Source organism: Pezoporus occidentalis, unplaced genomic scaffold, assembly GCF_034315485.1.
Source record: "Pezoporus occidentalis ecotype Australia unplaced genomic scaffold, CSIRO_AGI_Poc_V1 ctg76, whole genome shotgun sequence".
In the NCBI taxonomy this organism is placed as follows: Eukaryota; Metazoa; Chordata; class Aves; order Psittaciformes; family Psittacidae; genus Pezoporus; species Pezoporus occidentalis.
In genome coordinates this window covers 2,001,234-2,027,916 of record NW_026916115.1, presented here as the reverse complement: position 1 = coordinate 2,027,916, position 26,683 = coordinate 2,001,234, and the positions used below count along the sequence as shown (strand labels likewise).

At 40.3% G+C, this 26,683-nt stretch overlaps 1 protein-coding gene across 1 annotated transcript; it reads left to right on the top strand.

The window, feature by feature from the left end:
• The first annotated feature begins 285 nt into the window (after positions 1 to 285).
• On the top strand, positions 286 to 26,409 carry SOAT1 (sterol O-acyltransferase 1). The gene is made up of 15 exons (XM_062602354.1): positions 286 to 438; positions 8,537 to 8,595; positions 14,121 to 14,269; positions 14,380 to 14,439; positions 14,871 to 14,978; positions 16,694 to 16,976; positions 17,866 to 17,944; positions 18,639 to 18,720; positions 19,431 to 19,476; positions 20,585 to 20,714; positions 21,103 to 21,200; positions 21,685 to 21,783; positions 22,199 to 22,334; positions 23,139 to 23,284; positions 24,118 to 26,409. Exons 1-15 carry the CDS (start codon positions 315 to 317, stop codon positions 24,172 to 24,174), a joined length of 1,656 nt encoding a protein of 551 aa, XP_062458338.1. The 5' UTR covers positions 286 to 314; the 3' UTR covers positions 24,175 to 26,409.
• The last annotated feature ends 274 nt before the right edge of the window (positions 26,410 to 26,683 follow it).

Here is a 26,683-nt window from a genome sequence, read left to right as displayed (position 1 = left end):
AGTCTTAAGTCATTTTAACTACTTTAAAGGCCTGGGAGGGAGGGGATCTGTGGGGAGATACTTTGGTGGGAAAGCTTGTTTGGTTGCTTTGTTCCTTTACTGCTTATAGTAAGGGAGAGGAAGTGTGATCCACAGTAAGTGACTAATACAAGTGTGTGCTTAACTTCCCATACTCTTGTGCTAAGTTCATGATGGAGGTAGGAAAGTCTAGTGTCAAGAAGGCTATGTAAATTTATTCTTGAACAATGTGAAGAGTAAATTAGTTTCTTTTGTCATTAATTATCTGCTGTCCTTTTCTTGTCTACCTAGGTGCAATGGCAGGTGAGGACTGCGTACGAAAACGCCCGTCAGGCTCCAATACAACCTCCAAGACCCCTGAGAATGAAGAAACACAGAGGAGACCTGAGGGCGAGAGGTCATTTCAGAACTCAAGCAATGGTGAGACTCTTAGGGTTAGTTGTGTCTCTGCCATGCAGTCTCCTCTAAGTTGTCCTTTCTAGCTCTGGGCTCTTGCCTCTTTGTTCTTTCAGTTCAATGTTTCTGCTCATAGGAAGGCTGCCAAGGTGGAGCTCCCTGTATACCAGCTGCACATCTTCAGCAGGTGTAGGTTGTTGGGAGTGCTATCCTGTAAAACTTTCTCTTTTTTGTGCTGCTTTCAGGGATCTAGAGTGAAGAAAGTGATTAACTGCTACAGGACAATTGTGTGTGATGAGGAGGAGATGCTTTAATGCTGTAAATGGTGCAAATGCATCTTGACAACAATTCTGAATAATCCTGATAAACACTTTTTTGGTGAATACTTTTTCTGGGTACTTCACCTTGCTTCCTTTACAAGCATTAAGTATGTGGCTTCCTCAGGATTGAGTACAAGTGTCTTTAACATCTGTGCCAACCTGGCATCTCCATCCTGACAGACAAATGGAGGTAGGATGCCACAAAGAATGATTCTCTCTTCCTGTGGGGTTCTGTTAATATCAGAACAGCTCTGGTCTATCCGGGCTGAACCTTGGCTGCCGTAAAATAGAGCAATAAACAGTTGGGTTTGTGTTCATTTGTATTGTGGTTACCTTAAAAGTTATGTGGCTTATAGTTGGCTTTGTGGAAGGATCTCTGCTGCCTATGTCCTGTCCCTTGAGCTGCAGGGACAGTTGTGTGGCAGTATGAGCAGTTTTGCCTGTGGACTCTGTGGGCACTGTGTCTGTCTCTAATTCCTGGGTTATGCTCTACCACATTCCAGCCCGGTGATAAGGAGGTTAGCGGTGAAATTGCAGCTTGTTTTCTTTCTCTTTGGAAGACAGAATAAGCAAAAAAGCTTGACTAGTTTAACAGTGTGCCATGTGAGTGTAAGTTCCAAAACCCTGGTGCCAGTGGGTCAAGGAGAGAATTCTTGCTGGTATGCTTCTGAATATTGTCACTATTTCACAGTACTTTCCACTGAAACAGGAGTTGGAGCAAATTTAGGTTTAGGACAAGTCGGACTTCTTTTTGCAAAAAATAGGTTGGAAAGAAAGCCATCCCACAAACTACTTGGAGAACTGGGGTGTTAAGCTGTTGGTGGTACGGTCATTTTAATTGAATCAAATGGGACTGTGCCATTAATGCTGTTCTTAGAAAATTGCCTGTAGTTGATGGCTACTTGAAAACAGTTGTGATGGGTTTAGAAGCAGACCTCTATCTTTTTTATGTATGGAAACACCTTAACTGTTATGCATGAATTTGAGTTCTTGCAAGCTTGTTGGTAAAGAATAAATATAGCTGTGATAATTAGCACTTTATAGGTGGGTGTGCCTGTCTTTAAAAGCCTTTCATTGTAATACCTCTGAGACGTGGCATAATGTCACTGCAGGTGAAATACTGTGTGTGTGTAGCAAGTAAACATTCTGGGGTAGATCTCTTGGAAGTGTACTGAGCTTTCATGTGTGTATGTGTGCCTGCTGAGTTGGCTTTGAATAATGCATTGTGTTTTAATACAGTGCAAACTGCAGTGAGGGGCAGCAGGGAGGGATCCTGGTTAGTTAAGACTAGGTACCTTTTACCTTCCAGAGTTGCTGCCAGTCAGCAGAAGTGTCATAAAGACTTTAGTTTTTGTAGACTCTTTGCTCAGATCAGTGATGGGGACAACAGAAATGCCACAGGGAGCTAGGAGGCACAAATCTGATGCCTGACCCCATTATAGGTCTGGGAGGAAGATGCATTCCTCTGGTCCCGAGTTGCCCTATACAGTGGGGTTAGATCAGCGACTCTGTGACACAAAAGTTGAAGCTTTACAGAGTTGAACTGTTCACATGTTCCAGATAGCGGCCTCTTCATGTAGTCCAACATGCTTGCATAACTAGGTAGGCCTTTCTGTGAAAACACAGCTGAGGTGGAAGCATTTCTCAGAAGTAACCATTGACTTCTTGCTTTCCTTTGTCCTAGTTATTAATTTCTGAATAGCTGTTTCTAAGGCATTAGCCCTGATGTGTACAAAGGCAGCATGAGGCTAATTATCTGCTGTCTGGCAACATCTTTTTTTATAATGTAGCACACCACTGGGTGTTATGTAGAATTTTAGAGAAGATGGGTGCAGTAGCAGTCAGGGGATTCCAGCCAGGTCAAGACAGTGTCCTATATGCAGGTAAGTATGGTATTGTCTTTGTGGTAATTATTTCTGTAAGAAAAACTAAATAGCTAATGTGATTTCTAACCCTTGATCCTCCCCGATAAGCAAACACAATCAGCTTTTTAACTTAACAGTTAATGTGTCGAAGGCCAACTGACTTGCTTCCAGAACTGTGTGAACTTTCTACAGAAAGTTCTAGCCTATTAATCCTGTTTTCATTAAAACTCAAATGCATTGGCAGATCTGAAATTGTTTAGAGGAATAATTTTAATCTGTGTGTTGGCTTTAGAGCTATGTTCGCTCTGATTATTCCATCTGTATAGTTTAGGTGATTATTTTTTTTCTTCCCTCACCAATGCTTCTGAAGACTGACTCATTGCCTGAGTTCTAAGACTGAATAGTTTGTACTCCGGTACCTCCAAATTTATAGCAATGTGGAAATATTGACAGCTTTGAGATTGCCAGAAGAATCCTTCTCTCCCATGATATGTTTGTATCTTGTAAACATTCAGGCTATAATTTCACTTTGACAGAGTAGCTGAACTTCAGTCTCATATATCACTTCTCTTCCTTGAACTGGCTCCAGTATCATAATTAAACAACTAATTTGGTCCTGGGATAGAGACAGCAGGTGATCTAGGCAGCAATAATCCCTCGTCAAAAGAAGGGCTTCCTTAAGGTTAGTCTTGCATGTTTTCAGGTGGAGATACATAAATAAATATGGAACTGTTCTGCTTAAGGGGATATTGATATTGGGCAGTACCAGTTGCAGGAAAACTTACCTGAATTAACATAATAGAAACTGCATGGGCAGATATTGAAAGGTTAGAAAAGCTGTTACTCTCAAGCACACATCTGAGTGCCTCTAAAATACTGAAATTAGACCATTCAAAACAGTAAACTGATGGTTTTGGAGTTTACCCTTGCTTCCTCAGAAATCAGAAAGGGTGTAGAAGTGTCTCTGGAGACTGATCAGCAAACAAACTATGTGGCATATCTTTGTTTGGTGTAAGCCTGTTTGGTAATGCTAATCTTCGAAAGGGTTTATTATCTTCCACTGAAGAGGTTACTATTGATCAGTCTCAGCACAAACTTCATGACACTGCATGAATTGTATGTGCCTGCTGATAGATGTAGGAGGAGGGAGCTCTGACACTGAGAGAAATTTGGAAGGTTTTAGGGTTTGCTGTCTGACTCACGACAGTAAGCATTCATTCATTCTATCAACAGGGTGTTTCTTACAGATTAGTAAATTGGGATTAAGCTGCTTGAATTGAGTATTTTGGATGTGTTTCCAGGAGGTGGATCAAACAGAGCAGTCTTGTCTGAGATTAGCTGGATTCTGGTGATTCTAGGCTCTCGTGTTTTGCAGCCTGTGTGTTTGAAGACTGAGCAATATCTGTGAAGAGCCTGTGGATATGGTGGCATGATGTAGAGAATGCAGTGTTTTCCTCTGCTAGTGAAGAGGCTCTCTGGGTCCCGTGTCCCTGCAGAAATGACTTTTAAAACTGAATTTCTTGCCCAACTGCAGTGCACTTGCCTATGGCCTATGTGTTCCTCAAGCAGATCAGATGAGTTCTGGATGCAATCCAGTTGTAACTTGCCTCTATCTGCTGAATGGCCACATAAATTACTGTAAGTTAGAGTAAGGCTTATTAGCATCAAATTATTAAAATATGTTGTACCCGATACAGAAGACTTCCCCTCTTTACAGTAGCCTTGTGCTAGGTTGGCTTTAACATTGCTTTCCTTAAGGTAACATCTTTAGTGTTTTTAGAGAGGGAGCCTTTGAGTCCAGGCATCTGACAGTAATGAAATCCTTCTGCCTGTGTTGCTTTAACCTCTTCAATAGTAAGTTGTCCAATCAAGAAATAATGAAGATAATATTTTTAAACCATTTTAGAGAAGGACACTATTGGTACAGTTTGTGTCTGTGACTTTCCATGAAGATCCTGAAACTAAACAGATCCTGACATCATTAGGGGGAAATGCTCCTGAACCATGAGTGGTGTGCTTGGATGTTCAAAGAACTGGTGTTTTTTTGAAGCACATGCGGCAAACTGAAGTTCGGTCATGTGCTTTTCCTAGCTTTTCTGCAAAGAGGTATTTTTTGTCTTGAATGCAGTGCAGGGATTTATACAGCAGTGGTCTCCCTGGGTTGTTCTAACTGCTCAATAATAAGGTTATTGTCACAACACAGAAATAGTTTGAGTGGCAATGGCTTGGAATGCAGGGCTGCAGGCAGCTTCTATGGCTGGTGTAGTCACTACAGCCTGGAACTGTAACTGCACACAAGCCACAGTTTTACTCAAATGACTTATTCCCACATGTGCCCTTGGTGGTAATTGCAGACTGTAGAAGTTAAATAAAATTAATTCTTTTTAACACAGTTAATTTTTGAGAGCTTTCTTAGTAGAGTGCTGGCTAGTTTTTCATGTAGGGGCTGATTTTATTGAATCCCAAGCTGCAACACTAACAGATCATAGGAATGGGATGCTTCTTTAGTCATCTTGCATATCATTTACCTATAACATGCACAGGAGTAGGTTGAAAAAGGGACGGCAAGATCCTTTAAGAAAGGTAGTTTGAAAATCCTTTATGAAACTCAAGTTGCTCAAGGTCTCAACAGTAAAAAGCTTTCTCAATCTTGAGGTGATTGTTTATTAGTCTGGTTTCCTAGGGAAACAAAACTTACATTTAAATTGCTCAATTTTTTTTTTCTTCCAACTTTTGAACCTGCTTGGAATTTGGGCTGTGCAGAGGTGTCACATCCTGCAAGGATCAGTTTCTACAAGCCCAGCAGAAGTGGTCAGCTAAATATCAGTGCCTTTGCTGATAGGAATGGATCACAACTCTCATTAAGTTAAAAATTCTCTCTGTGAGCAAAGCTATTTCAAAGCAAACCCTGCTTCAGTCTGCTGTAATATTTGCTACTATTTCATACAAGTCTTCAAAGGAGATTTTTTTTTTTCTTAATGACTTTAACTATATCTCCTGTTTTCTTAAGGCATATCCCATCTTGTTTTAAATGCTAAGATGTGCTTGCTTGTCCTGTGCAGTCTTGAGTTCATTTTTGTATTGATATTGTAAGCCCAAAGTGATAGAGTCTTCATTGCCAGTGTCAAAGGAAAATGAAGATTTGGACTTCATAGCAGTGTGCAATTCTTTTTAGACTCAAAATCATGTGGTGATTCTATTCTACAATAACCTCACAGAACATAAGTAGCAGCTTGCACAATAGAAGATGAATGATTCAAGAAGATGATGTGTTCTCTGGTATCTGCCTTGTGACGCAGTTTGGGTTTATAGGGTGATGCAACACAGCAGAATGAGTTGTTGTGTTGGGTTTTCTTTTACAGGAGGCTCTTTGTTCTGGAAAAAACAATAAGCTTACAGGTGTAAGCTTGTGGTTGTACTTTGAGATGCATACACTAAAGACATGGAGATCTTGATTTTTAAATCCTTTCAAAGGATGCCATGTGTCTAGTCTAGTCTGTGCATATACACTAGTGTGTGCATGAATAAAGTGATTTGGCAATTACAATATCAGCAGGTCAGAGGCTGGCGTCATTTCCTGTACAACACTTAAAGCTGTACCTTAGGTATCTGTAAAACTATGTCCATCCATAAGGCTTTGTAAGTCAAAAAGGATGTTTTCTTTCCAGTGACCCACTCCTGGATTGTTACAGTAACTGAGGCTTTGAATGCAAGGTCTGACAGGAAATATATGGTCAAAGCAGTGGTTATTAATTTTTAGCTTAGCTCACAAAGAAAGTAGTGCAGTCCCTTAAGCCTTATTAGCTGTTCTCTTCGGCTGCGTTGAACAGCTTTAAGCAAAATTGATAGTCTTGGAGACTGGCAGCTGGATAAGAGACACAAATACTTTTTTTTTTTTCCCTTAGGGAAAGGTTAGTTGTGCTGTCTGCTCAGTGGCTCTGTTTGGCCTGCTTTCTAGCAGGTGGTGCAAGGTAGTTCTTAGCACAGTAATAATGGGAGGTGAGCGTTGTGAATACAGTTGTGGAGTGGGACTGTGAGGAAGTAGAGCCATTGAGGTGATATGAAGGGGATAGAGTTCTGCTTGTGCAACAATCTGGTTGGTTTGGTGTTTGGTTTTGTTTTGTTTTTTTTTTTTAGTTAACTGGGAAAGAATCCATTTGAGACAAGCAAACTGCACAGGCTGAGTGGGGCAGGGGACTTTGTAGTGATACAAAGATACACAATCTGAGTTTAACAGCATGATGAGCCTAAACGCTGAGGTTTGGGTGGTTTTTTTTTTTGACTTGGAGGTGAGATGGTTAGCAACCAGGGATCCTATTTTTGTAAAAGTGTATCTTTGCTTGGAGCCAAAAACTGATGGTGTTGAACAGTTTCCTTGTTTGTTGTTGCATTGCAAGGCTTCTAAGTAATAACTTGTTCTTGCTGGTCTGTTCTTAAGTCTATAGCTTGTGTAGCAGTTTTTATAGACAAGGAAATTGATGCTAACAGCCTAGCATAGTTTTATTGGAGACAAAGTCTCTTGTTTCATTTAACTCTTTTCCAGTGTGGGAATTGGAGTCATCTCTGAAGCAGGTCTATCTAAACTTCTTACAACTGGTTGTTCATAAGAGCACCTTCAGACTAGTGTGCATTACAGGAGCACTCGTTCCTATGAAAACAACATGCTGCATTTTGTGTGCATAGGCTGTGCTTATACAAGGAGGACAAGACAAGGAGGCTGTATTATGAGCCTTAATATTGCTAAAGTCTGTTTTGTCACACAGCAGCACAACACAACATTAGCATCTCTGTGGCAAATCTGTTAGCTCATGCTTCCCTGGAGTATTACTAAGGAAGCAATTCAGTACCCTCTTTTTTGAAGTGTGCTACTTAGAAACTGAACTTGCAAATTGTAATGCTAGCCATTGTTCCTGTGTAAGGTACTGTTGTAGCTAAAATTGACAAAGGACATTAACAAGACAAGATTTGTTGCTGTCTTTTCACTCTGACTAATATTTTAGGGGGGTGGACAGTGCTGCCTTAATCTTACTTTTCCTTCATATGCAAGACTGTTTTAAGTAACTTTTTCTTGCATGTTGTTCTTATTGAAGTGAAAAGCCAGCTGCTTGCTAGCACTCTACCACCACTTTAGACAAACCTTGTCTTGAAATTCAGCTAGTCTGAAATGTCTAATTCATTTATGTTGTTCCTCTTGGTATAATAGAGGCATCTCAGATCTGTATAGCTCTTTATGCAAAAGAAAGGGGTTATCTAAGGAGTTACATATTAGCCAGCGGCATTAGTAATGATAAGAATCAAATGATATTCGTAGTGTGGTTAGACCTGGCTGTTTGCTCAGGTAATGAAACATATTGAAGAATACAGTCAAACTGATATCTAGCACTTCTCCTGGGGGATGAAAGAGGGGGAATAGCCAGGTTTGGACACAGGATAGCCTTCCAACTTGCCATTTAGCCTGTCTTCAAAGCTGATTGTGGTATTTTACAGTAGTTGACTAACTTGTCATTGGCAATGTAGAGACCTCCAGACAACTTAATCTTGTGTCTGTTTCACTATACATAAGATAAAGCTCTGATAAAAGATCAACACACTTGCATATGACCTTTGAAGGATTGTTTTTATTGCTGCTTCAAGGCTGAACATGTTTAGGGACCTTGGGAAGATTTGTAGAGTTGCTGAAAATAAAGCTTTTGAAAATATGGCATGTTATCAGCTGTTGACTGCCTTACAGTGCTGTGATCCTAAATGGCTGTTTAAAATATTTGGTCATAGCTCATGAATTTCCTGCAGCTTTGTTTTCAACTTACTGGAACCTTACTAGAAGTCAGAAGAACTAGTGAAAAATCAGTGACTAAGTGTGTTGTGCTTTCTGTGTTTTCAGGCATGAAGCTCTCATCACTGAAAATACAAATGTTAAATATTTGCTTTCTTCCTTAGGCCGGGTTGATGTTGACCATGTGATAACAAGAAAAATGCAGCTAATAGCAGAAGCTGAGGTAAATACACTTTAGTGCTTGCTTGTGGGGAGGAGCGGGATAATTGACCCTGAATGTCTTTTGGAGAGTCACTAGTCCTGGAACACAGATACCTCTACTCAGTCATAGCTTGAATGCCATGACTTTTATACAGCCCTCTTTCCTTCCTCCTCCTCTCCTTTGCACAAGTGGGACAGTATTATCAAATGCAGTTGTCTTACTTGACCCTGAAGGTTGAAGCCCAAAGATAAGAATGAACTTTGAGGCCTGTAAATAAAATGGAACTTCCCTTACTGCGAACTTTTGGTGGTGTGATTATCAGCTAGCCTGCTTGCATATTTAGTCTTTAAAATGCTCTGTCCTGCTATCCATTGAATAAAAAACAGCGTGTATCCCACAGCTTCTCTTGCCCTAGCTATGGAGATGACCTTCCTGAGCCTTGGTCCCACTTTTTTTTTCAGTGAGCAATAACCTAAAATTAAATAGTGCTGGGCATTTGTAATATTGCTTGTGTGAGCTGCCATCGTCTTAGATTATGTTAAGATGATTTATGCCCAAATTAAATGAAGTCAGCTAACAATGAACTGCACCCTCCTTGTTAACCATTGTTTTGTAGCACACATGTTCTTCAGGGCAAATTGTCCTGTTCTCTTACTTCATTTTACTGCAGAGAATTCCATGATAAGATGAAGTAATCTAATTGTGCCAGCCTCATATGAATTTTAGGGAGTAGTGAACTTATAAGACAGAGAAAAATATCTTGAACCTTTGAGATGTTTTCCTTTTTTTTTCCCACCTCTATAGGTGGTATATAGTTTATAACAGAGCTAAAGTGTATTCAGATATCTTCTGCAAAGGATGTACTGCTTTTTGTGCTGAAACTCCTAAAATTCAGCTCATTCAAGGGGTAGTCAGCTCTGAATTCTATTTTGTGTGTTGTCTTCTCTGAATGATTATTACTGAGGACATAATAGAGCAAGCCTCATATCTTTTCTCGGCAGACAAAACAGCCACTGCAAATCACTATGTTGGCAAAAGATGCTTGCACAAGAAAGCTCTGACTCGTAAGCACATGTTGCTTTATAAGTTTCAGGAAACACTGGTTGAGTGCAAGGGGACAGCTTGATCTTGGACTTTTTTTTTTTCCTTTCCTTCCAGGACTGTCTCTTGTTTCTAATTTTTAATATTTTTTTTCTGTCCACCAGCTTTGAGACATTCTAGTTTGTAGGTAATGTTTTCTTCGCTGAAAAGAGGATGGAAGAAATCCCCAGCAGTGTCAGTGTCAGTTTAATTACTGAAGTTACTCCAAAATGGAGTTTGGCAGCTTGCAAACTTGTTTAGGGTGCCCCAATGCTACAGTAATAGCTGTAAGACTGAGTAAAAACCTCCTTCTACTGCAAAATTCCTGAAGCATCTGGCCCTTTTGCTGTGTGAACCACTGAACAAAGGTTAACTACAAACCTTTTAGAGGATGGGTATCAGAGGTCTAGACAGATGCTTACTTCTGCAAAGTGCTGGTCACTGACAACTCCCACTGATTTAAATGGGATTTGTAGGTGCTATGTGTTATTCATGCGCAGGATGCCTTGGTGCATTTGCACTCCGTTTTGAAAATCTAGTCCTTTGTTCATCCATTTGCTGGGTTGAGAGTGGTGTGTTCTGTCAGTTGGTCACGGCTGGATGTTGTTTCAGTGACTTAAAATTATGAAATCTGTTAGAGTAAGTAAAATGCTGGGGAATTTTTGCAATTTTCTCTTTATAAGTACAGGATTACTTCCCTCAACTTTCTCTCACTTGTGACCAATTACTGTCCGGCTTCTGCTTTTTACGGCATAGCAATTTTCTGATACTTGTCCCCTTTTTGGTTTTGTAATGATCTGATTCTTTTGTTTAAATCTTAATGGTGACAGCTAGATGGATCTGCCCAGTTCTTTGTCTGACTTCAGGCATGCTTTAGGAAACTTGGTTAAGTGCTGTCCATTGGGAGAAGCTACAAAGAGGCTTTTCTACACATTTCTGTGTCCACCTGTGCCCTGTTGTAGTGAAGGCTGGTGGGCAGCATGTTTTCTTCAGTTTCATTTCTGTAGTCGCTGGGTGCAATGCACTTGGTTTATTGAGCACCAGTGGTTACTCTGACAGTTGCTCAAGTAGGTTGCCCTTTGAATGGTGAAAGTAATAGTTGATAATATAGCATAAGTTGTGCAGTTTGTGGTACAGTTTTACAGTTACTGTAGGCCCTATGCTCTTGTTATATTTTATTTAATCTAATGAAAAATGATGCCCTGCATACCCAATCTAAACATATGCCCATGTTGATATCAGCCCTGGAGAGCTGTGTTAGGAAGGGACATTCTCAGCAGAGTGTTGACTAAAGGGAAGATGTAGTTGAAGGAAGTAATTTCTGTTAAACTCTTGCTGAGAGGAGATTAGGCTGAAAAAAGGGGAGAGTCTTAAATTAAAAAAAAAGAAAAAAACAAAGTTCTGTAGGAATGAATAGTGCTTTGTTTGACATGGAAATTTTAGGTTTCCAAGAGGAGCATAAATTTCTATTTGACTTTTTTGGTAGGGATGTACATGCATGCTGTAAAAGTAGGCTGTGCCAGAGAGCACCAGCTGTCTTCTGTTACAGGTTGTAGTTCCAAACTACTCAGGTGGTTCTTTTTTTTTTCCCTTCTGTTTTTAAAGGAACAAGTCTACATCTCTTGCAGAGACAATCCTCTGCCTCCCAGAAAAATGATACCAAAGAGTAGCCAACTCCTAAGAGCTTCTGTTTCAATAAGCACTGGTGAAGCTTGTTTATTCTATACTGGCAGCTGCCAAATAGGGGAAAAATGTTTTTATTAAGTTAAATATTAATCTGCTTTTCCTACTGTGACTTCTGTTTCAAGAGATCTCTTTGGATCTAACCACTATGATACAGGAGGAATATCAAGTTCTGATGCATCTTGACTTCAGGGTCTTCTGGTTTTATGTGTATCTGTATCTCCTGCCAGAGTTAAACTTGCTTACTTGGCTGTTGTCACATTAGACAGTAGCATTTTGTAAGAATACATCATCTGTTAATGTATTTTGTTAATCTGCAAGTTTAAAAAGCTCAAGAGAGCTTTTTAGCTTAGCTTTGGTTTTGGGCTGGTTTTTTTTTTTTTTTTTGGTGATCTACTGTATAAAATCAATCCAAGCATGCCTGGAAAGTGAAGGATCTGTCATGGATGACAAGTGTCCATCATGGAAACAGACCCCTTAAAACATAGCTGTGATATGAGGTCTGTATGAGAGGCAAACATATCCCTGCTGCAGCTAACAGATCCAGTTTCAGTTAACTGTCTTTTCCTTCTTTTCTTAGACCTTTACCTGTTCTTTTTAAGCAGAAAAACAATGCAGCTCCATCTTTCTTTAGCATAAATGTTAGGCACTGAAACATAAACACTGATGAAAGAGCTCAAGTGTCACAAATGCCTTTTTGAGGGAAAAACAAGCTTTGTGTGCACAACTTCCAGGCTCTCTCCTTGAAAATTAATTTCTTGGCTTTGTTACTTTTGAGCCCTAACAATTAGGAAATAGGTAGCAGTTGTGACTTCTGAAGGTGGTTGGGGAAGCAGACATATTCCTAAAGCAGCTAATCATTAGGAAGGTGAGATGAAATGATAGTTATCATGTAGGAAAACTTGGACGTTGAATCTGGAGGCCAGTTGAAAAATTGCAGGCAAAAGGATGGTCAGACAAATGTTGCTAGTAGTGACTTGCATTAAAAAAACAGAACACAGTATGCATAGATTTGAAGTAATGTCTTGAAACTTGCCAGTCCCTTGTGCTGAAGATGATGGTTCGAGAATGTGCCAAAGCATTCTTGAAAGTCTTATGGTTCAGAAACTCAGTGGTTAGCTTTTGTTCATGCTTCATCGCTATGCTCTAGTATTGGGAAAGCCATTTGGTGTCTGAGAACTTGGCATTAAGGAACTGAATTCTCAGAAGTCTTATACATCACTGTCTTCTGAAGTGCCAGAGATCTTGAGGGTTTAGATTCCCAAAGTTCTTGCTGCAGCAGGGTGAGCACATTTGCCTTTTTCTTTCACAGAGGAAATACGTTTTGCCTACCTTTTTTTTTTTTTTTTTTTTTTCAGTCACACTTAAGCCACTGTGCAAATGTCAGGATCCTTTCTGCATATAAAGAGTAAGAGAATTCGTATTGCAGTAAAAAGCTTTCCAGAGCTCTGTGTAGCACTTTCTGCAGAAATAAGTAACTGAACTTAAGTTTCTCCTAAATGGATCTAGTTTTAAAAATTCTGCCTGGGGTGTGGGAGATCAGGTCTTTGAAAGTTTGTAATGGACTGAGTAGCAGATTAACTATATTTCAGACAGGAAAATACATGATTGAATTACACATGCTCATCTTTAGGCAAGATGAAGGGGTGTAAGAATATCATATCATTTTGCAGTCTGCCTTTTGAAGATTAACCCTTGTCTAGATAACTTACTATTGGGAGAGTTAAGTAATGTTTTTCGTTTTCTAGAAAAACTCTTTTACCAGGTGAAGCAAGTAGGCTCCGAGCAGGGTGGCCTCTGCTTTATCCTCAGCTAATTATATCTCTTCCTTTTTTTTTCCCCTCTCCCATTTTTCAAAAAAGATAGTAGAGAAGGATGCGCGTCTCTGGCTTTTGATGCACCCTTAGAAGTCAAGGCCTCTAGTAAACCACATGCTTCAGAAGTTACTTTTGTCTATTAAAATGAAAGAAGAAAAATAAGAATAGGCTAAGAATGGTTCAACATTGTCACAACTGGCTGTTAGTAGAGATGATAACCTATGTAAAGCTGTCTGAAGAAAAGGGAATGTAGGAGATTTAGCTGGGATATCTGGTCCCATGAATTCTTAAACTTCAGTCCTGCTGCCTACCAGGTTTTTGTCTCTCACTGCTCAGTCTAAATACTTAGCAATGTTACTCTGTCCGTTGCTCTCCTAAAATTTTTCTGTGCATTCTGTAATTTCAGTGGTACATGAAAGTTTTCATCCAAACAGTGGTTGCAGTGGCAGGGTAAATTTGGTCCTTCTTCCTACAGTCACATCATTGAGATCACGTGAGCAAATCAATGGCGATTGCTTAGCCACAAGCATAAGAAGGTCAATTTTCCCCTCAGTAACACTTAATGGGCTTGTAAGTAAATCATCTTGTTTTGTATGCTAAGGATGTAACTAGTTAAAACTGAGGAATGTTTTCTGGGGCTCATGTATCAACCTTCTTGGCACTCCACATGTGAAATACTTGCCCCTCCAGATATATATATGAAGATCAGTGTGTTTACTTTGCTTCTGTGTTGCATCTGATGAAGAAGAGACATGTTATTATTCAAAGTTCTTTGGCCTGAGGTGTGTGAACAGGACAGGATAAGCCCCAATCCTGTCCAAGTTGGCTCCAGCTGTTGGCAGATGCTGCAGGAATGTTTTCTTGATGCCTTGCTTTGTCCTGCTCTGGGGTAAATAGAAATATGAATGTTTAAAAAAAAATTCATCCAGATTGTTAACCACTTTTCTGCTCTGTTTTTACTGTCAGCAATTGAAGCCAGCTTTCATGAAGGAAGTGGACAGTCACTTCACACAATTTGTGAACAGTTTGGTGGCGAAATCGGCACTCCTGGATTCCTCATCTTCAGCCTCCCTATTCCCAGCTTCCTGTTCAGACAAGGAACTGCTCAAAGCCAGGTAAGTCAATTTTAAGGTGTTCCTATAATAAGAATGTTGCCTGAAAGCCTTATTTGCTTTCTTATTTCCTTTCCTTTCTTGTCTCAAATGTTCTCCTCTTTGTTTGCAAGGACCTTGAGGGCCCCTCCAGAGCACGGGAAGATCTTTACTGCCAGGAGGTCCCTTTTAGAGTGAGTAACTTAACTCCACATTTTCAGTCAAATTGTTTGAAAATACTCCAGATAGCAAACTAACTAGGCTTTAGTTTGAGGGGCTGTCCGCACCACCGCTTTTGCCGTTATGTTCAAACTTATGTGGACTAATCTGTTCAAGCTTCTCTGTTTCTAAAATGTGTCTACTACTGCCTTCAGGCTTCCCTGAAAGTAAACGTTAATTACAGTTCTCTCAGTATTGCTGAGATAATGGCTAATTATCCTTTGTCCAAGGATAATCCAAGGATGTGTCTGTGTAGACTGGCGTTCAAATTCTATATTAACTTTAGTCTCCTGAATTGGGATAGCAGTGATGTCATCTTACCCCACTGTGGAAGTCTGAAAGCTAAACTACTGGAGATGTGATGTGCTATGGGAATGGCCTTACAGCATTTGAATTTCTCCCTTAGTGAGCTGTTTGAAGTAAGTCACATCAGGACGATCTACCACATGTTCATCGCTCTTCTCATTGTCTTCATCCTCAGCACACTTCTAGTAGACTTCATTGATGAAGGAAGGTAAGAATGCTTCAGAAAGACAGGGATCAGGGCTAGGAAATGCTTGCTTACAGGGCTCCAGAGGTACATGAAACTGCAGAGTGGAGCAGAGAGAAGGGGGCATACTTCCTTGAGATACTGTTGGAAGAAGAGTTTTAAATTTGATATGCTTTGAATATATGCAGAAATTTGTTGTTCAGGGTGTATGGTAATTTCAAGCTAGATATTAGGAATATCCTGCAGGTATTCCATGAGAATTGTGGCCAGCACAATTTGGCCTAACATGCTTAGTTCATCCCAAGACCAGCAAAAGGAGGGGGTCATTACTGAATATAGACTGGTTTAATTGAATATCTTTATTGAAGTGGTAGCTTTCAGCTGCTTGCATTGCTTGAAGGAGTGCTGGGTTTAGAAAAACTCCTAATATTTCAGCAGTCCTTCCTCTGCTTAAAAATGACAGTTCTGCAACACTGTACTTTCGATTAAATAAAAATAGAACTTTTTTGTTTTCTCTAGGGAAAAATCTCAAGGATATTGGCACAGACTGCTAAGACTGTGCTTTGCAGGTAGCCAGTTGTAAACAAGAATGAAAGACTGGTTTCCTCACACTTGTTGCATTAAACAATATCTTGGCAAGCTGTATTCCATGTACACAATTACGATTACATGTTTATCTTGTTGATTATCTGATCTTCAGTGTACAAAACCAGGCCTGTATCTTCATTCTAATAGTTGTCCCTCTTTCTAGGTATAAGAACAGGCTTGTGCACCATTAAATATTATTTAGCTGACCCTAACTTAGTGTATGGACATTGGGGGAGAAAAGATATTTACCCCTAAAACAAATAGGGCTAGATTCTCTGGTTACTTAAAATAGTGAGAAAATTGTTGCTGTGTTCTCTGCTAGATCTGATAATTTGAATACGGTTTGCAAGTGAGCCTCCACATGGGAACAAATAAATTGTGTTGGTGTGCTTAATACTGCGTTCTAAACTAAGGTCAGAAAAGAGGAGCTGTTTATGCGTAGGAGCAGGCCCTGGTGACTTTGATAGTCAGTAAGGTTGAAGATCCTTTAGTTTTAAGCTTGGTTAATTAGCCAAAGTACCTGGTGCATACCAGTTGGACATATTTGGACTAACCATCTAATGACCTTAAGCCTTTTGGGTAACCTCTAAATTGGATCCATGTGGAATGCCTACAGATTTCACAAAGCAAAATTAAACTAGGTTTAAGTGCTGAGTGTTAAAACATCTCCATGCCAATAGAGGTGGGGAAAAGCCTGTTTAGATGTTAGACCCCTGTGAAGAACTGATTCTTTGTGTAATAGCGATGATGTCTTGGGAGTGTTCCTCAAAAGCTCTTTTGGACCCTGGTTCAGCGGTGGATTGCTTAGTCACATGCTTGTTCTTAGAGATGAGCTTGAGCATACTTCTAAAGTACATGCTGATCTTAAAGATGTGCTTAAGCCATGTGGGATTTGAAGGTAAGCTGTGCCTAACAGCACTGATGGCATGAGTCCTTCGTCTTTCACTTTCTGATGCGCCTGTGGCTGGTCACTTAAATCTGCCACAGACTGCCCTCTGTTTCTGAGCTGAAAATCCCCACAGTCACTTCTGTCTACATTGTCAAACAGTTATTGTGTGGAAGCTTTGCATTTTGTGGCCTCTTAGGGGAGTAGAAATATTTCTAATGAAACAATGGACACCAAATACTGTCTCTTTCCTTCTGCTTTCTAGGCTAGTCCTAGGATTTGACCTCTTGGTCTTTGTTTTTGGAAAGTTCCCAGTCGTCTTCTGTACTTGGCTGTGCATGTTCTGTGCCACAGTTACTGTTCCATACAACCTTTTTGTCTGGTGGGCCCAAGGCTATTGCAGTTCCTCTCATCGGGCAATCCGCTCTCTCTGCTATGGAATGTTGTTCACACTGTTCCAAACAGCTGGACTCGGACTGGGACCAACCTATATTGCTGTATCATATGCCCTGCCTCCAGCTTCCCGTTTCATTGTAATATTGGAGCAGGTAAGTCCCTACCCAGTTTCTTTGGATGTATCGAACCTTGTTTTCAAAATGGAAAGTGTCCTTTTTCCTAAGGAGTCAAATATTACTTTTAGTCATTAAGCTAAGCCAGGGCTATAGATGGAGTTTGTCTTTGACTTGAAAACAGACTTACATGCAGCAAGCCTAATGAGAAAGTGGACGGTGAACTTAATTTTGACTTGGAAAATTGGTTTGTTTGGTTGTTTTGTTTACCCTGTGTTTAAGATTTTGTTGTGAGTTTTTGCTGGACATACTTTAAGGCTGAAATTCCACTGATTTCTAGTTGACTTGTGAATTTCTAACTGCTTAAATCCAACTTTAAGATACTGTTATACCATAGCTTCACAAGGAAGCTATGATATTCCTCTTAAGAAAAAACTAAGAAAAAGAAAAGCGGGAGTATGTGGTCAGCAAGTGGTTCCTGTTTCCCTTTCTGTTCCCAAGAAGGAACTTTGTCCTGTAGTCATAACATTATTGAAAGTGGAATTTTCTTTTTTGGGGGAAGTGGGAGGAAGAGTGCAAGAGTGTGGAAGACTGGTCAGACCATGGGGTTACAATAAGGATGGTCAGAGGTGAACATGGGTTTGAAGAATTAACTTTGGATTAGCCCTCCCTTTGGTCCTTCAGTGTGAAATTAAAAACCCTGTTTGACAGCTGTGGACTATTTACGCAGGGTGCCACATTATTCCAGCATGGTGGTAACTGCTGTAGAACGCATCTAACTTCAAAGAGTCAGTTTCAAGACTTTCCTTGTAAAAGAGGTAAATTAGAAACAAAGATGTTGAAGATGTTGCTTTAAATGTTTGATCCAGTCTTTATTGAGAAGTTTGGAAAGTGAGAGTGTTAAACTGCTATGTTCTTGGTCTTACAGGTTCGTCTTGTTATGAAGGCTCATTCATTCATCCGGGAAAACGTACCCAGAGTCCTACGTTCTGTAAAGGACAAGTCCAGTGAGTAACTTGCTGTCCTTCTTTTTGATAGCAGTGCATAACCAGCTCTTGTTTCCCTGCAATTGCTCTGAGCTCCCCTTCTGAACTGGAGAGGTAGGATTTGAATAGGTGACTTTGGATGGAGGTGTCACGAGGCTCTAAGCTGGCCTTCTGCATCATATTTTCAGCCTAAACCTTTTCATTTGATATTAGGCAATGAGCTAGACTGTTGTTCAGGTCTAAGTCATCTCTGCATCTTAAGTCTTTCTTCAACATGATTCCTTATTTCTGCTTTTATGAGTAAAAGGTATTTAGAGGCTGCCTGCACACCTCCAGTTCAGTGGTCTAGTTGAAATGACAGCAGTTGTAGAGGCACAGAAGCTCTTTCAGTAAGGCATGCCAGAGCAGAACATGAACCCACATGTTCATACAGGCCTTACAGCTTCATCTTTATGGGAAATAAATGTGGTACCAAAGTGTTAGCACTGCACTACTGTTAGTCACCCTCACTTGTAAACTATGCTTCATGGCAATTCTGCCTGGCAGGTCATCTTGATTTGATTTATTTTCTGCAAATCCCATACCTTTAGTTCCAGGCTGAAGTTTTCTGATGTGGTAAGGATTCTATGTTGTGAAAGAGTACTGGAAACTGAATCATGAGTAAGCAAAAAGATTGCAGAGTGTTCTTTTTTTAATTTTTATTTCCCCCTTCCAGGCACAGTACCTATTCCCAGAATTTCTCAGTACCTGTACTTCCTCTTTGCTCCCACCCTCATCTACAGAGACAACTATCCCAGGTAATGTAAGCAACACCAATAGAACATCAAAGTAGTCTAAAACCTTAAGCCAACATTAAGCATCCCTGGATGTGATGGATTAAATTTATGTGTTACAGCTTTCATAAACATATAGTTAAGTCAGTAATATGGCAAAGGCGGGACTTGGTCATGAAAACTCGCTCTAACCGTAATAGTATTTTGACTTTACAGTTCTGGTTTTATTTCTTTGGGAAGTACACTTGAAATGAAACAAATTAAGAGCGTGCTACAGAGTATCTGGTGATGCACAGTTCCTGCAGTAAGCTTGTGTGTTGTTTTATGTGGTGCTAATAAGCAGCCCTGCCTCTTGAGTTTGAGGAGGCAGGCTGAAGCCTTTAAAACTGGGAACTCCCAAACTTTCCTGTACTTTGCTGGATTGTACTTTGACAGTTGTCAAGTCAGCAGTCCTTTACGTGACTATTGGGCAGCTTACCACCTCCTGCGTAATTGCATAATGCTACCCTCCAGATACTTTTCCATTTATGGAATTGCCATAGTTGTCCTGCTGTAGTTGCAAGGGGGAACCAGCAATTTGGCAGTCGTCTCTTGGATGTCAGGAGATTAAGAACTCTAGAATTCAAGCCCCATTTTTTCTCAGAGTATAGGTCAGTAAAAATCAGTAACCAAAGGGAGGCCTTTCCTGCTTTGAGCTCCTATTTAGATGTGATATCATATGTTCTTTTTCCTAGGAATCCCACAATAAGATGGGGCTATGTAGCTACCAAATTTGCACAGGTGAGTAGTGCAGCTTTCTGAAGAATGCACTTTTGGAGATCATCTAAACTGTGTTGCTCAGCAGTTCTCCCTTTGGCATTAAATCATTGTTTACTTGGTGGAGGCTTACCAGAATAGAATACTTTTTTGTGACTAAAAAAAGGAACAGTGATTGTGCTGCATTAATGGTTGTGTCAAAGGGGAAAAAAAAAAACTAAGTAATTGCTTTGAACAAGCCTTTAGAGTCCATTCCATACAACAAAAGCCACATGTATGTGGGGAGTGCAGTATCCATGTTCTGGCCCTCTTTCTTTACACTAATACTGTATTGTAATGCACTAGCACAGCTACCTGTCGGCAGATATTTGGACCAGTTTTGAAATAACGAGGCCTGGGGTCCAAATCTTCAGTGCTTATTTGAGCTTAAGGTTCACCTGACCTTCACATTTCTGGATGTGAGCTTCAGTAGCTTCTTGTGGATGTGTTTCCAAGTATAGTGGCTTTATGTGAGACATTTACTTTCACACAATGCATTCATCATTTAAAAAGCAAAACAATTAAAAGGCATGAAAAAGCCTTTGGCTGCTTGCTCTTTGGCAAAAGAGGGTGGCAAAGCACACACCTGTCTTACAGCAGTCAGAGCACTTAAAGCAGTGACTTGCATTTTGACCCTAATCCAAAACATGGGTTCATTAGCCAGAGAAGGCCTGCGGTGATTTGGCCTGTAAACATCCCCTTTGGGATAAAAGAGAAGTAAGCTTTAATATTTGAAAAATACTTACTGTAGTTAAATCTGTTTTACTTGCCCTTGTCTAGGGCCTAGATCAAAGATACCTTCTTTGGCCTTGACACAAATCTTCTGTGTCATAACTTCTGAATTGGTAAGACTAGGAGAAATTTAGAGCTGCTGTAGTAGTAAAGAGAAGTTGATTCTGCTCCTGGCTTTTAATGTGCTACAGAGATGGTTGTGGCTTACTTTCTGGCTGCACCCTTAGGGAATTTGGCAGCAATGTAAAATAAATTATTTCCACTTGTTTTGGTAGATGCCGTTCCTGTCCCAGAGTTGTCAAGTGGTGATGTGTTAATTGTGCATTTCTCTAATGGAATCAAATTTTCTTTTTTGTTCCAGGTGCTTGGTTCACTTTTTTATGCCTACTACATCTTTGTGAGACTCTGCATTCCTCAGTTTCGCAACAGTAGTCAAGAAACCTTCAATCTTCGAGGGCTGGTCCTCTGCATCTTCAACTCCATTTTGCCAGGTATGACCTAGATTCACATGTGACTTTTATCTTTATGGAAAAGGCAGAAGGGAGGGGAAGTGCTTCATAAGAGCTGCATTCATGACAGGAAGAGATCAGCAAAAGAGGTCTTATGGACAGACTTAAGACAGCATTATGGTGTTAACCTTTAGAATCAGCAGTACAAAAAAAAAACAAACCCCAAAACTTGGGTTTAAATTTAACTGTCTTCATAGTCAAATTCTAGGCTCTGTGGAGCCCTGGCTGTAATGCTTTTGCTTTTTTGTGCAGGTAGTGTAAAGTTAATCTGTGTCAGTACTTATAGGAATAGTCTTGACTGTATTACATGCTCTTGCTTATGGTGGAGGGAAAACACTACAAAATCAATCTGGACCTACCTTGTTTCTAGGTGTACTGATTCTCTTCCTGGTTTTCTTTGCGTTCCTTCACTGTTGGCTCAACGCGTTTGCTGAGATGCTGCGCTTTGCAGATAGGATGTTTTACAAGGTAAGAAGAGGAGTCACAGTTTATAGAGCTTCTAAAATCCTTTTTACTATTGAAAAGGAAGGATGATTAAATTAAAGACACTTTTACCAAACAAAGCATCCACAGGGTTTTACTTGGTTTGTGCTGCTAGGACTTAGATTTGTTGCTGTGCTGTAAGACCAATCTGACTTCTACTTGGCAGTCTGAATTGTTTTTAAGGTAACATGCTCTGTGAGCAAACAGAACCAGCCAACGATCCTACCCAGTAGCTCTGTCCACACTTTTTATTCTTTCTCATCTTAGCCATTGCAGTTTGAGATGAAATCAAACTTTGATATACAGAGCAGAATGTTGGAAGTGTAATGGAAAGCATTATTTCATGGCACATCTTGTTATGTTAGCTTGGTATTATTCAGATCAATATTTTCCAACTTGGTATCCTAGAAAACACCTGTAGAATTTCTTATGCTTAATGACATTTACAGTCTTTTAACTGTGCTTTCAGGATTGGTGGAATTCTACTTCCTATGCAAACTACTACCGAACCTGGAACGTGGTAGTACATGACTGGCTCTATTACTATGCCTACAGGGACTTCCTTTGGGTGAGTAACAAGAAAATGTGTTCTTTTGTTTTGTTAATTAAATATTTAACTACTGAGGAAGACAGTACATTTGTCAAGATTCAGCATCACTGTCCGCTGAGAAGCAAAAAAATCTTGCCTCAGCTGTTGTGGTTATCCACTGTGCCTTTTGGAGGTCCATTGCTCATTTCCAAGTCTTTAATGTCTGCAGAATGTGGGTCTGAGATGCAGGAACATGAGGATTGACTCAGCATTCTGAACTGACATTGCACTCTTTTGATGAGCTGTGGTAGATATTTCATGAGTGGACTCAACATGAGTACTTATGCAGGAGATAAGAAATATGCCTGAAGAACAACACCTAAAATCCACAGTTCTCTGTAAAGTACTTAGCATTTCATGTGTATATAATATTTGGTATTCCTCTCTCTTCCAGTTTTTTGGTAAGAAGTTCAAAGCAGCAGCTATGCTATCTGTCTTCACAGTATCAGCTGCTGTGCACGAATATGTTCTGAGCATCTGCTTCGGCTTCTTCTATCCAGTTCTCTTTTGCCTGTTTATGTGTTTTGGAAGTAAGTTTCAAGGAGAGTGTATGTGAGTGGGTTGTGAGTTTTGTGGTTTGCTTTTTTTTAAACAAGCATGATTTGCCCTTGTGATAATGATGACAGTTATCTAGGCACTAACACATAGAACTGTTTCTTGTCTAGGAGTTCCAATTTTGAGTCCAAACTTTGTGAAGGGATTTTTGCAGCAAAATAGCTCAGTTAGCTACATTTACACACACACACACACACACACACACACACTCTGGGTTTGCAAGCTGAAGACTTAAATGAGTAAGGTGTCGATGGAGAGGCAGAGTACTGTATATGAAATACAGCTGTTCAAGTGACAGTACCTTAGTGCTTCCTCTTTGTCACATCTTAGTTGAATTCTCAGCAGGAAATCTCCCTCTTTAGAGTTACAGTGTAAGATAAGTATGACTTTGCTACTACGGTGAGGAAGAGAGTCCATTTAGAAATTAGAGGTCTTGCATTTCATTTTAGGCTTTGAGTTAGAATGAGTTACAGGGCTTTCAAACCCTAAGACACCTCTGACAGCATGTCTTGGTTACCAGCATAATACAAATGATATTGATCCCCAGAGGCATAGCTTATTGGCAAACTTACTGGAAGTGAATGTCAAATCAGCTCATAGTATTTGCTCTACTGCCAGGCATAATCGGATTTTCTTGCAGTATACTGACCTCATGGAGGAGCCTTGTTGCTCCAGAGATGAAATAAAGGGAGGTAAAGATCCAAGGAAATCAGTTGATCTTTGATTCTTTAATCCTTAGTCTGTTTCTGAACAGTGCTTCTCTTTTTGTCTGTTCCCAGTGGTCTTCAACTTCATCCTTAATGACCGTCGGAAGGGCCCCATCTGGAATGTGATCATGTGGACTTCCCTCTTCCTGGGCCAAGGTGTCATCATTTGCCTGTATAGTCAGGAGTGGTATGCTCGCCACTACTGCCCTGTGGAAAATGTGAGTGACTGATCTTTCCCATGGGGTAACTGACCACACCAGTGGCTTATTCCTTCTTGCTGTGGGGACAGAGCAGAAGTTAAATGGCAAGAGTCTTTCTGGCAGTGTTGTGTCAGATCGTTTACAGTTATTTATTCTGGAAACTGCCTAATAAAAGTGCTTTCATTAGTGCTCTTTCTATGCTGATAGTATTTCACTACTTGAAAGTGAGGGTTTGTTTTCCTCAGTTTAATTTCTGAGGACATAAGCCAGTACTTGTGAGTACGCTAGGCAGTTCAGGCTGTGTGAATGGAACTGCAGCAGTTGGCCAGTGAGGTCAGTAGAAACCTTTCTAGGAGGCTCACAAAAAACAGAGCCTGTTGTGTCTCTCCCAGCTTAGAGTGGGTGGCAGTGAGAATTGGTTGCCTGTAAATGGTCAGTTTGGGGTTTAGTTGGTGTTACTTTCTCTGACTTATAACTCATTTTCTGTTCAATGTAAAACTTCTTGCTGTCCTAGTTGATTGCAGTTTTAACCCAAAGTATCCTCACACAAACTCTATTTTAAAAGTTTGTTTTTCCTCAACCAGGAGTTTACCATCATAAATGGCTGGCTTCTTGAGACAATGTACTGCTAGATGCAGCATTTACCTGATGTTTGCCTGCCACCCACCTTACCTCCAGTTCTGGCTGTAGCTACACTTCCATGCACTGTTTAAGTGAGGATAAGAATAATAGGGTTGCAGGGTGTAGAAATGCAATTTGATCTTTTCCATAGGGAAATTTGACTTCAGTGGACCACACACAACTGGTGCTGTGGGCCTGTGACTAACTTACTGCCTCTCCATGTTTTGCAGCCCACATTCCTGGACTACTTAAAACCGCGCTCATGGTCATGTCATATGAAGATGTAAAAATGGTGTGCTCTGGCCACGTCGTCACAGAATATCAGAGTTGTCCTCCAAGTGTTTGGACCAATGACCTAACTTACTACAGTTTTTTCTAAGGGAAGTTGTGCCTCCTGATTATTGGGGAGAAACTGTAATTTTTTTAACCATTGCTGAGGCAAACCAGTTGACCTGGTTTGCAACAGGCTTTAGGCAGTATCTAGTACGTGCCGTCTCATTTTGAGCCATTTCATGCCAGTAAAACATTGAGCTGAAAGGTGTCTACTGGAATCCTACTCATCCAGGGGTGCCCCCCTGTTGCTGCTCTTCTGGACAGCAGATAGGCTAGTCAGATTTGCTAACAGCTCATTGTTGGCATCCGTCCACCTACATTAGCCATCCCTTTGCAAAATTTTTTTTTTCCTTTTTGTAACAGGATGTCCACAAAACTTGTATTCTTCATCATCCTGTCTGCTGCTATGATGTGAACAAGTGGCAGAGCAACAGTATATTTGCCTCCTTGCTCTGAAGATAGCCAAAGTATTCCTGGATGGCTTTGAACTGCGTTCAGTGTATGTTAGCTGCCTACAGATTTAAAATGGGCAAAGAGGGAATTGTAGTTTACTTGTGGCTGCATTGGAGAACCAGGTTCAGAAGCAGGGCATAGTGTGTGAAGTCTTTTATTGACCTTTTATGCTGAAAATTTCTGTTTTCTCTGTATTCATTTAGTTCCCAACTGACTTAATAGCATTTTTGTTTTCTGAAGGCCCTTGCAACTTGGGGAATAGTTTTTCTTCTAGTTCTTCCTTTCTCTTGCTTCAGATAATCAATTCTTTTAACACAATTAACTTGTAAAAGAGCTTTTGCTTTAATTTGGCAGATGTACAAGTTGTTAAGGTTTTCTTTAGTAAGATATTTGAAATACTACAACCCAACTGTAAGAAGATGCAATCAACTTTACAGGTACATAGTGCATTTTCATGTGAAATGGCTACGTCCAGTCTAGTATGCCAGCACGCCTTAGTGCCTTTTGCCAGTTTATGTTGTAGCAGCTTCTGATGCTGCCAGTGGGAGATGAGGGTTGATGCTATGGCTGGGATCAGAGCTGCTTTTTCATCTGTCCGTGTCTGTTCCTGTGCCAGTGGAGGCTTCAGGTAAAGATCAGTTTTCCAGCTATTGCCACCCTCTGTCTGAAGATGGAGAACATCCTCCCATACAAACACATAAAAGCAGAAGCATTATATGAATTTGGTGTTTCAATTTCTATGAATTAGGCAGAGTCCCTTCAGTTTCCTTGTTCTGACAGATGCTAAACACAAAAGGGAACTAGAATCTGAGTGCATAGTATCTCTCCAGTTTTGCTGGAACTGCAGCTCCCCTCATTGGAGAGAGATGGTAACCTGATGGAAGTACCTTAACTTTGATCACGGGGATTTTTGAGTTACTCAAATGTTCTTTATTGGCACTTTTTGTTAATGGCTTTTCTTCACTGACCTACAGCCTTGGTATTTGATACCAGCAGTATTGGGAATGTTTATATCCTGATCCACTTAAGCCTGTCTTTTGGGTTTCTGTTTTTAATAACCTGAGCCAAAAGTAATTTCATGAAAGCTAGGTAACACTCTTCCAGGTTTTTAGTCTTCTCTAAGAAGGAATCCCACTCACGCATGGTGAGAACATTGTGTCAGGTCAAATTTGCCAAATGCAGTGTTTGTGTATGTGGCTCTCCTCGGAAAACATCCTGCTAGAACTTGTTTGTTGAAACAGTTGGGTTAATTTCAGAGGAAGGGGTTCATGTGCATACTCAAACTTGGCAGTATTACTACGTAAAATCCTGAGAATTAAATTGATCACTTAATCCTGAATCTTTCACTGTGACTTTAGTGGGAGGAAGGAACAGAAGTGCTGGAGCACCTAAGGTTTCTATTTGAAAAAAAAAAAAAAAAAACGAACAAAAAACAACAAACAGGACAAACTGCACCACCCTTTGGCCAAGCAGCTTTGTAACCTCCTTAATGCAGAATTAAATTTAGTTCTGTACATTTTAGTTGTGGTGCTCAAAACCCGAACGTGCAAGATGTAACTGCACTCAGTTTGGGTGTGAGGGATTAGGGACTTACTTGCCTCTCAATGCCTGTGTCAGGTCTGGCTGCTGTCTTGGTGTTCTCAGAAGGAGATCAGATGATGGCACTTTGTGCCAGGTTCTGGTGTTTCCCTTGCAGTTGGCACTGTCGTATTCCTAATAAAGGATATCAGCATTTACTGTGTCAGCGTTCTTGCTCTTTGAAGCCTGAGGGCTTGAGTGTCTGGCAAGCAAAAGGCAACTAGAAAGGAATGCTCAGCTGTTGGAACTAGCCTTAGTTTTTGACAGGTTGAGATTTTTAGCCTTGTAGATCAAGGCATCTGGCAACCATGCTGTCACGACATTAACAATCGGGATTAATTTCAGTTTCATGGGTGGTTGTTTTTGTTGGTTTTGGGGGGATTTTTTTAATTGCTTTTGAATGTGGGTTCATCATCATTTTTCTCAAGAGTA

Coding starts and splice junctions, on each gene's coding strand:
- SOAT1 (XM_062602354.1), top strand. CDS start 315: ATGGCAGGTGAGGACTGCGTACGAAAACGCCCGTCAGGCTCCAATACA. Junction 14,440..14,870: donor GCCAGGAGGTCCCTTTTAGA/GTGAGTAACTTA, acceptor TTTCTCCCTTAG/TGAGCTGTTTGAAGTAAGTC. Junction 21,784..22,198: donor CCTACAGGGACTTCCTTTGG/GTGAGTAACAAG, acceptor TCTCTCTTCCAG/TTTTTTGGTAAGAAGTTCAA.